The following is an 11,797-nucleotide window of genomic DNA, read 5'->3' on the forward strand; positions in this document are numbered from 1 at the left end:
CCCTCTCTCATAGTAGAGCACTGTGCAGCCCCATGCCTTAGGGATGTTACTGATAAACAGCATGGAGGTAGATTTTATTTTTAAATTCAGTTTGACAGTCTTTGTCTTTATACTGGAGTATTTATGTAGTCTAATGGTTTCCAAATTTGCCTGTACACAGCAAACACCTTAAAAATTTGAAAACATAGCAATATTAACAGATTTAATTTTCTGAAGACTGTCAGATATTAACTAGTAAAAAGATATAGTCTAGGCTTTGAAATGAAGAAAAATACAAAACAGGTGACTGATAAGCACATAAGTTTGGGAACCACCAAGTTAAAATTCATACTGAATTTTTAATTACTAGTATCTTTGGGTTAATATCTACCAAATCATTCTATGCTATGAATTATCCCAGGTACAGCACATTTCCTTTTCTCAAATTCCTTTCTTTAGAAAATAATTTTTCTCAAGCCAGGTGTGCTGGTGCACGCCTGTAATCCCAGCACTCGGGAGGTTGAGGCAGGAGGATCCTTGCAAGTTTGAGACCAGCTTGGGCTACAAAGTGAGCTCAAGGTCAGCCTGAACTATATTGTGAGACCCTGTCTCAAAAGACAAAAAAGGATTAAAAACAAAAAGTAATTTTTCTCTATCAGTTTGAAATTTGTACAATTACTACTCCTTTAGTAGTGACTATGTGCTTGCATGTATTCCTGAAGTCCTAATTTTATACCTTTAACCTCTTCTTGGAGCTACTGGGGGTAGCTGAGTATACCCGGGATTGCAGCATTTGGGGGACCAAGGCAGGGAGATCACCAGGTTCAAGTGCAGCTCCAGCAAATCAGTGAGACTCCCTCCCTTCCTAGATAAAAAATCTAAACTAAAAAACAGGAAGGAGTGGGGGCTACAGTGTGAATACCCTGCGTCCAATCCCAGTACTACAAAAACCAAAACCAAACTCCCCACTAAACTCCACCTACTTACTTCCAATCTCAAGTTATTGCTTTTGTGAATTTGTTTTTGAGCCCATGAGAAATTCTCAAACAACACTTATTTTAACTTTATCCAAGCACTTACTGTTTTCCGTATCCATTTATTTTTTGTCCTAACACCTTCCAGAAGTCACTGTCCTTCTGAAGGGCAACCTTTAGCACTTGCCTGTCTGAAAATGCTTCTGTTCTCCCTGACATCTGAAAAACATTCTAGCTGGTATGTAACTTTGGGCTGCCAGGTGCTTATCTGGCAGCATTTGGGGGACATGCAACCCTACAATACTCCACTTCAAAAGGCGGTTGCTGAGAAGCCTTCCATCTGCAGTTCCTAGGGACCAAATCGTGTGTTCACTGGACTCTAAGGTCTCTGTGATGCTAGCATTTTAGAATTTCACAAAGGCTATGTTCACATATGGGTTTCTTTTCATTTACTCACCTTAGAATTGTTTGGGCTTCTTACATTTGTACTTTGATATTTTTCTGTTCTTTTTTTTTTGTAGTGAAGGTTAAACCCAGGCACTCCAGGGAAGCATCTACTATACAGCTGTATGTCTGGTGCTATAAAAGAGTTTACTTTGAAAGACAGCCTTGCTAAATATATATTGCCCAGGCTGGCCTTGAACATTTTCTTTTTTTTTTTTTTTCCTCCGGTACTGGGAACCGAACTCACGATCTTGCGCTTGCCAGGCAGGCGCTTTTGCCACTGAGCTAAATCCCCAGCCCCGGCCTTGAACACTTTCAATCCTCATGCCTCAGCATCCCAAATAGGTGGACACCATTCCTTTTGTTGTTGTTGGTTGTTTTTGAGACAAGGTCCTACTGTGTAGTTTAGGCAGGCCTTGAGCTCACTATGCAGCCTAGGGTGTCCTCAAACTCACGGGGATCCTCCTGTCTCAGCCTCCTGAGTGCTGAGATTACAGGTGTGCACCGCCACACCTGGCAAAGAATTCCAGTCTTTGTCCAGACTTTTCATCTTATATCCCATATTTTTTAACCTCTCTTTTCTAGCTCCCTCTGTATCTATTAAGCAGTGAAAACCGTGAGTCTGGGGGTCACTCTTACACCCAATTCACCACTTAGGGTTCTGGGTTACCCGGTGAGTCTGGATTTTGAATCCCAAGTATGGAATTTTGGCCTATTACACTGCACCTCCTCATCTTGTTCACTCTCCCATGCTTTAAAGAAGTTTTTTGCTTTAATCCAGCATTTTTCATTGTTTTTAGTATATTACTGGCCAAAATATTTTTAAGGGTGAAGGATTTTCAGCTGTAAAACTAAAAAAAATTCTTGGCTAAGGTGTAGCTCAGTAGCAGAGCAGCTGTCTAGCATGTATAAGGCCCTGCATTTGATCCCCAGCAGGCAAAAGAAAAAATTCTTGATTTCAAACACATATACTTTGTCACTTAAATTTAATGTGCTATTAAAAATGATGCTATTTGAAAAGGAACTAAAAAAATAAATTCACCTTTCAATTTTGCAGTAGAAAATATAACTTTCCAGACCAATACATGCCATTAAAAAAAAAAAAAATTTTTTTTTTTCCCTCCGGTACTGGGAACCGAACTCACGAACTAGTATTTGCAAATGCCCTGGCTTACCAGTGAGGAAAAGCGGGTGCTGACAGAGCCCCACCAGGACACCACTGAATGGTAAGTGCCTGCCACCATGGTCAGTAGCCACAGGCGGTGCTATGCTTTCCAACAGCACATGTCCTGTACTTTTCCAGTCTGGCATATAAAGGCAGAAAAAGTTACCAAAAGCTCCAAGGAGGCTCAGATGGCACAAACATACAATGTGCAAGAGGAAAAAAAGGCCATCCAGCCCATTCACGACGAAGACATGAGCGGCACCACACAGCTGCCACTTCCTGTAGTTCCTTTACTCCCTGTGGGGTAACAACGAGCAACAAAACTGCCTTCTCCACTTGGACTATTTTCCAATGTTAACACAGGGAAAGTCAGCTCCAGATTGGCATTCCCTCTGCGTTATCCTCAACTGCTCACACAGGCTTAAAGATCACAGTTTCTCCTCTGATACACCCAAGTATAAATAAATCAAAGAGCAAAAGGAAAGAGCACCGCAAACAGGGAGATGGACCTTTTGCAAACAGAAGGGGAAGTGAAGAACTCAGATGAGTTGTGTCCATGCACCAAGATATTACAGTGTCACAACCTCTACCATAAACTCAGAAGAAACAAGCTTAATTAAGGTTATTAAATGATAAAATGTAATCTTTAGGTACTGCAAACATGGACTAATAAAAATTTAAAAAGTAACAAGAAAAAGTGAATCCAGAGAGTATTAAAAATTCAAAACAGTAAACACCTTTAAGTCTTAAAGGACAGAAAATTTAATTTATACTCAATTTAAGTATGTCTTCATGACAAAAAGAAGTAACAGATTGTTGATTCTTTGATTTTTCTTTATTTTTTTTTTTTGTACTGGGGATCAAACTCAGGACCTTGTGCTTGGCAAGCAGGCATCTGTGCCGCTGAGTTATACCCCCAGCCCCCTGATTTTTCAAGACTGACAACAGACTCCTTTATTTTTTTTAAGACAGGGTCTCACTATGTGGCCTGGAACTCATCCTTCTGCCTCAGCCTTCTGAGTGCTGGGATTATATGCTGTGCCATCACAACTGGCTGTACACAATAAGTTTAATTAAGCTTGTTTCTTATCTTGTAAGTTTATGGTAGAGACTGTGTACACTGTAATATTTTAGAGAGTAAGTTCCCTGGTCAGTCTTTAATTATTTTGTTTTACCTTATTTTATTTTAGACAGGGTCTCGCTATATAGGCCAGGCTGGCCTCGAACTCTTGGTGATCCTACTGTGTCAGACCCCCAAGCGCTGGGATTAGAGTTGTGCACCACCACGCCTAGCCTAGAAAGTTAACATTTTCTAAATTGTAGTTTTCTTATTTTGAGAGAGGATATCCCTATGTAGTCCAACCTGGCCTTGAACTCAGTTGGTGATCCTATCTCAGCCTCTCTACTACTGGGATTACAGGTGTGCACCACCATGCCCAGTTAAACTGTAGTTTTTATAATTAATCCCCCCTTTTTTTGGAGACAAGGTCTCACAGTAGTTCATACTGGTCTAGAATTCACTATGTAGCCTAGGCTGGCCTCAAAGTCTCAGTGATCTTCTTGCCCGAGCTTCCCTGAGTGTTGGAACTATGATTTTGCGCCACCACACCCAGCATTAGTCCCTTTTTAAAAAGGCACACTGAAAGAAAAAATTCAACTCAATACTTCTACAGAACAAATTTCTCCTTTCGAATTGTCAATTAGCAATGAATAAAAAAAAACCCTCAAATGTTATTCTTAAAACACCCCACCCACTTTGAAAGCAAAGGTAATTGAAGCTGTGGAAACTGTCCTCAAGCTCTCACAGACTTGTAGCTTTTTCTGGGGTGGGGCTGGGTGGGTGCTGGGGACTGAGTCCCAGGCCCTGAGCCTGCTAGACAAGGGCTGCATTGCTGGGCTCCACCAAGCCCCTCAGTAACAACTGCAACTGCTGCTACCATTTGACCACCTGTGCACTGGGCAGTGCGGTTTCAAACAGTACTTGCAGCATCTTCCTAACAGACAATTCAGGAGGCATCAGGTCTGTAGGTTTGACCACAGCAGTGAACAGGGAAAAAGCAGAAAGGAAACCTGCTGTACTGCACCTCACCGCTGGTGGAAAGGGTCAGGGTGTGAAGGCGCTTGTGCCCTCAAGGGAAGGGTGTTTGCGCACCTTGTACTTCTGCCTCAGCTCTTCTGTATCTTCCTTTTCCACCTCTAGGACACGGCGCCGTTCGGTAGCATCTTCGGCATAATCGAGCTTGATAAAGACAGGTAAGTTAGCTTCCCTTGCTAAGAAACCACAAGATTAAATATGAAGAAGTCATCAGCACAGCTAGTGCTGCTGGTGTGTGTATTGTTCAGGCCTTCCTCACTGGAGTGCTGTCGCCCAGGGAAAAGAGCAGGCAGAAAGGTTGTTAACCCTGCAGTGCTGGAGGCTCCCTTCTGATAAGACCTCAGTTCTATGCTCACAGGAAGTGAGTGAGGGAAAATGGAGAAGACACAGGACAGCTGACAGCCGGTGTTGCAGACAGCTTCCGGTACGGCTCCTGTCCCAAGACTGGAGCAGTACCACTGCTGTGTCAGCCACGTCAAGATGTGGCTTGGCAGTGTCACCTACCCATGGGCATGCCACTCAACTTCTTTACACCCCAGTGCCAACAGAGCCACCGTGCACACCCTAGGGGCCTCAAACATAGCACTACTTGAGAACGTAAAACATTTTTTAACTGTGCAAAGGAAAGTGTGGAAACTATACTCCACCTGGTCAGTGTTTTCTGAATTCCGATCTAACGCCAACCCCAGACAGTCCGTAAACCAAGGAGACCAGCTTACCTCCATCTCCATGCGGCCCATGCCCATGACGTCATACTTGACAACGATGGGGATTGGATCAGTTCTCCCTGTAACAGGAACACATGGCCAGGGTCAGATGCAGCCGAGCCAACACTCATGGTACACATTAGGCTGGGTGGTTAGAGATCTTGCCTTGGAGTGCAGAGACCAGAAAGCTACAGTGAACCAAACACAGCCATTCTCACAGCTTACACACAGCCCCTTCATTCTGGCTCACCAGTGACAATGTGACGAGGGTCCTCGCTCGGGACCAACCAGGTCTTAAAGGCAGCTCAGTGGGTTAGTGACGCAGGTGGTGCTGAGCAGTGGCACCAGGAGGCTTCTGTTGAAAACTTCAAAAGTTTCTTTTTAAACAATTCCTGAGTAATTTCTCAAGAATCAATCTACTACATCCCATCCGCCGACATCCTCCCTGCACTCTGAAACCCCTCAGCTGACAGGCTTAGATGGAAAACTCACTGCCAAACGTTAAACAGTAAAACTCTGGAATTACACACACATCAGCAGGTTTAACTTTTTGTTGTCTTTTTTTTTTCTCTTGTTTTTTTTGAGACAGGGTCTCACTACAAAGTTTAGGCTGACCTTGAACTCACTATGTAGCCCAGGCTGGCCTTGGAACTCAAAGTGATCCTCCTGCTTCACTTACGCTAGTCCTTAGGCATGCGCCGCTACCACACCCCCGGCGGATGGCTTCTGAAGGTAAGTAAAAAGTGGCAGCTGTCCTTTGGGACAAAGCAGCTTTACTTTTAATCTGGTGCTCCAGGTCCCATTTACGAGTGCACGTAGCACTGGCTGTGGTGAGGTAAGCTGTGAAAAGGACTAGTTGCGAAGAAAATTGACTTTAAACTAATTGATCTATGCTGGAAAATTTTTAAATAAATATATATTTAATCCACTCATAACCAGCCAAACAAAGCAAAATGGGGCAGACAAGCACTTTACTACCACAGCTGTTTTACATCACAACTTGCGAGGGGTATTGTGATGTAAGCCCACTGAGCAGGGACTTACCTTGCCGCCGTGCGCCTTTCATGGGAAAACACAGGGTTTACTTCCCTCACTCACTTAGGCTGGCGTGAGCAATTGGTTTTGTCGTTATACACACAAATATTATACCTTTGGGCTAAAAACTGAGTTTCATCAGGCTGAATCTCAGGTACCCCACCCCCAAAGTCAAGATCATGACTGGTTTGTGTCCTGCAGAAAACAGAAGAAACTTTTTCAAAATGGCCAGCAACCTTTGCACCCAGTTGCTCTGTATTTGCAGGATTAATTTTGTCTTTAAAACACAATGAAAAACAAATTCAGAAGTTTGTCTACTTATCACCAGTATCACATTGCTTTTAAACAGATAATGAGGAATGTTAGCATAATTTAAAAATCTGTTTAAATAAAGAAATGGAGGGGCTCCTGAGCTCAGCCCTCTCTGGGCCCTACCAGAGGCTGCCCAGCAGGCAAGACTGTGAGCTGCCTTACGCCCAATGGTATAATGAATCCTCAGTGACTGCAATCTTTAGCAAAAGGACCAAATCAAACACAGGTTGTAAAAATGACTTCCTAGGTGCAGTATCACTTTCATAACGTCTCAGTCAGGGGTTTACTGGTAAAAACAAAAGGTCCAATGAAGGAATTGAAAAGAAATGTCCAATTTACTTTCTTTTTGGTATTATTTTTGTTCTGTGAGAATTTGTTCTATAAGAAGAAGGTTTTGGCACAAGTTCTTTACCTCTGTAAACCCCTGTTATAAACTGCATTAGTACTTTTGCCTTCTAAGGCAGTCAAAGTTTTAAAAATTTACTTATAAATTGCAGTAGCAAGTGCTAGCGCCCATTACATTGGGGAAATCAAGTTTTTGACAATATTAGGATTTAAAGTTTTAACTGATTTCTTTGGCAGTTTCTAACACAAACAGATACATCCCTTCTTAACAGTACCCTTCAATGAACAAGGGTCAGACAAGGTGCAGAAGGAAAGGAAAGGAAAATGAAATAGACCAAGCAGAAGGATGAAGGCTACAACAGAGAAAGGAAGCCTAACATATTGGTGCACTGATGACAAAAGAGGAATTCAGTCTGAAAATAAAAAATTACCACTGCTAAGTTTACCATCACCACAACAAGTCCAGGGTCATAACGCTGCAAAAAAGAAACACCATTTGTTAGGCAGCAACCATGAGGGCGGGCAACAGGCCTTCTAGCAGGCAGGCAGGCTAGGGTCAGTACCGGGGCCTGTCCCTCCCCCGTCCCCGCCAGGACAGAGGAGAGGGTTCCTGACACAGCAGCTGCTAGTGTGCTGCTGCCCAGAACAGGACCAACTCCTCTTCAGGTACGCAGGGGTGGGGCCAGGCGGGGCGGTGGGTTTACTGCACAGAACCAGCACTAGCTTCCGACCTCCACTCTTCACCTGGGAAATCAGGATTCAGGGCCCAAGATGGAACTTTTCCTTAAGTCACATTGAAGACAGGATCATCAGCCTTTCTAAAAGAACCCTAGGAGGTGGGGGATTGTAGTGCTTAAGGACTGCTCTAAAAAGGTGTCAATCAAGGTTTAGAAGGCCCCTGTGGTGGCGAGCCTTGCAGAGCTCGTAGGTTCACAGCCACCACTGGCCTAGGAGCTCAGTGCTGGAGCTGCCTGGAGGAGCAAACTCTGCTTCCTCTTCAGCCAGACTTCACAGGCCTGCCTGTGTCCTTCTGTGCTTTCCATAGCAACCAGCCAAGATTGGGAGCAGCACACCTCAGAAGCCATGGAGAGCCACTGCAGCCCCGCAGCCTCACACTGACCCATTCAGAGGGGCGGCAGGAAGGCGACCAACACCACACCCCTCCACACTATATGGTACACCACACACAGCCCACGCCCCATACCCACCACACAGTATACCACACACCACACCACACACACATCCCACACCCCCACGCCACATACCCACAACACAGTACACCACACACATCCCACACCCCCACACCACATACCCACCACACAGTACACCACACACATCCCACACATCACACACCCCCACACCACATACCCACCACACAGTACACCACACATACATCCCACACCCCCACACCACATACCCACCACACAGTACACCACACACACATCCCACACCCCCACACCACATACCCACCACACAGTACACACACATCCCACACCCCCACACCACATACCCACCACACACACATCCCACACCCCCACACCACATACCCACCACACACACATCCCACACCCCCACACCACATACCCACCACACAATACACCACACACACATTCCACACCCCCACATTCCACACCCCCACACCACATAGTACACCACACCACATACCCATTACACACCACACCACACGTACACATCCCACACCCCCACGCCCCATACCCACCACACAGTACATCACACACCACACCACATACACATCCCACAGCCCCATATCCACCACACATCACACCACATACACATCCCACACCCCCACACCACATACCCACCACACAGTACACCACACAAACCACATACCCATCACACAGTATACCACACCACACCACATACACATCCCACAGCCCCGACACCATATACACCATCACACCCCCCACCCCCCACCAGATAGCACACACATCAAACATCCACCCACACACTGCACACACAGCACACCCACCAGAGAACCAAATGCACACATCACACACCCCTCCACACACATACCCCACACACCAAACACACACCACACAGCCTCACACCACATAACCCCACACCACACCAAACACTAAATATGCACACATCATACACACAAACCCCACACCAAATGCAACACACCCTACACCAAACCCAACCTCCCCAAACCAAATACACACTACAACCACTACACACCCCCAAACCTCACACATACACCACACGCCCCACTACACACCAAACACACCCCCACACACCCCCAAATCTCACACACACCAAATACTCCCCCCCGCAAACACACACACACTCAATTCTCAACCTCCTATCCATGGCTGCATACGTGAGGAACAGCATTCCAGGATTAAGTAACAATCTGAGATGGCTTCTGAAAAGGGGCGGCAGCACAATGTCTGGTAATGTGCGCTCTCTACAAAACTCAGCTTTAAAAAATACTAACAAACCAAATCCAGGTTCCCTATTTCTTTTTAAGCATAGCAAGTATTAAGCAAATTAAATTATTTTTAAAAGTTTTGTTGTGTCACTATAAAGGAGGCAACTTTGACCACAATGCTAAATTCTCTTCATCAAAGAAAATGGCCTACAGACACGGATCTTCAGGTGGTAAGATCACACCCTGGCCAGCAAGTGAGGGGGACTAAAGAAACAAAACCCACAGCACACACACCAAATCAAGAACACATCGATCTTTAACTGTCTGTACTTCTGAAATTATTTGTTTTGTGGTGCTTGCAAGCACTCTCCTACTGAGCCACACCCTGTCCTGTCTACATTTAAAAGGCAGTCTTCTACCACGACAGAAGTCCCTAAATGCTGCTGTAACAGGTCCCATTAAAATTCAAAGGCATTATGATTTATAAAGAGTGAATGAGACCAAACAGAGAACAGGGCATGGTACACACCTTAGGCCCAATTACCGAGGAGGCAGAGGTGAGAGGATCACTTGACCTGTCTTACATGCACACACAGCTAAAAGCAAAACAAAACAACTACAACAAAAAACACAAGAACCCACTGATTATCCACAGTCAGTCAGTCTCTGAGAACCATCTCTCAATAATGAATGAATTCTGATTCTAAGACAGTTACAGAAATACCAATCTATAGAACTGGCCCAAGAACCTGACAATAGAGAAATACAGAGAAAAAGCAGGAAGAAAATATGAAAAAACAATCATAATCTGGTAGTCAGCCATGCTGAAGACAGACAGGACACATCACCTACTTCCCTATGGAACCACCAGCACTCTAGGGTGCGACACTGGCCACTGGGACCTCTGCTCGGGCTCTCTTGAGAACCACTCAACACCAGCACCTGTTAGTTCTTTGCTGGGCATCCACCTCGGTGGCAGAGCACCCAGCTGGCATACACAAGGCCCTGCCCAGGCTGCAAACACAAACAAACCTTAGCTCCTTCCAGCCTCACGACACTTTTCTAGGCACTGGGCACACAGCAGTGATTTAAGACTGTTCCTAAAGAAAAACAAAAGCCATCAAAAGGTGACAAAATTCACTTCCGACAGACCCAAACTGATAGACTATCAACCTAACCTGACATATTTTTTTTTGTTTTGTTTTACTGAGACAGGGTCTCACCGTGTAGCCCAGGGTAGCCTCAAACTCACAGCAGTTTTTCTGCCTTACCCTGACATAGTTTTTATTTCAAGCAATTCAAGTATGTGAAGCTCAAGAGTACAGAGCTGGGGTTGGTGCCCGGGAAGTAGTGCAGCGGGGAGCACCGGCCTTTGGGCGGGATCGAGCTGCGCAGGTGCCCAGGAGGTGGGCCGTCAGTGCCTGGAGAGCCACACAGCCAGCCTTTGGGCCAGACCCGAGCCGCACAGGTGCCCGGGACACTGCGTGGCAGCGCACACTGGCGTGCGCCGGCCCTCAAACCAACCACCACTGTGTGGTCGAGAATTATCATTGCACAGAGAAGCAATAACACAATTGGTCTGCCACGCGCTGGCCGCGGAGACCTGCCTGGGGATGTGTGTGAATCATCCCGACATGGAGAAACCCCTGGGAATACATGCCACACAACAGGTCGCTCTTGCCCCTGCTGTTGAGAACTACAAAGGTCCAGAGTCAGTGGAGGTAGCAGCTGCTGAACAAGAACTCAGAGAACACGAGAATACACGAGAATACCCAAAGACTCAGAGGTCTAGTTGACAAGGGTCACGAGAGCCATTCAGAAGCTGGAAACCAGGAGGACCTTGCACAATACCTGGGGAAATCCCCTGGAAGCCATTCTTCCTGACAGTACAGGCTGTGGTGGAGGAGCATGTGGAGCTCTGGAGAGGTCTGCACCGAGATTCCTGCTGCCTGTGCTGACAGCTGGGGAGAGAACACTAAGTGGTTGGGGGTTCCAGTGTGCTGGGAGGCTGGAGAGAAAAAGCTACAAAAAATGGCTTTCACCCCAGATGGCTCACTTGAGATGTGAGTAAGAATTGCATCCTCAGTATTTTATAGCCATGATGAGGAGGAGGCCAAGGAGATAAAACAAAGAGACTGAGAAAAAGCAGCTGCTTTTGCTGCAGCACTAAAGAGAAACAGACACTAAGTCTGATTCTTGGGGCCCCAAGAAGAACTCAACAACTGCATTCATCTGCTACAACTGTTAAAAGCCAGGCCACCTCAAGAGGAACTGCCCTAAGAGGCCCCCTAGGCCACGTTCTGAATGCAAAGGAGACCACTGGAGATCAGTCTGCCCTCTGAAGTGGAG

The 11,797-nt window shown here is 45.7% G+C and overlaps 1 protein-coding gene across 1 annotated transcript in view; it reads right to left on the reverse strand.

Moving 5' to 3' along the window:
* Nucleotides 1–11,797, reverse strand: part of Gpatch8 (G patch domain containing 8) — a gene marked incomplete in the record, with an annotated part of 68,294 nt that overhangs the window by 27,256 nt on the left and 29,241 nt on the right. Inside the window, 2 exon segments of the mRNA XM_013519264.1 lie at nucleotides 4,715–4,801; nucleotides 5,377–5,444. Coding sequence (XP_013374718.1) covers nucleotides 4,715–4,801; nucleotides 5,377–5,403 — 114 coding nt within the window.

This window comes from Chinchilla lanigera, unplaced genomic scaffold, assembly GCF_000276665.1.
Source record: "Chinchilla lanigera isolate Chin_1 unplaced genomic scaffold, ChiLan1.0 scaffold00050, whole genome shotgun sequence".
Lineage (NCBI taxonomy): Eukaryota > Metazoa > Chordata > Mammalia > Rodentia > Chinchillidae > Chinchilla > Chinchilla lanigera.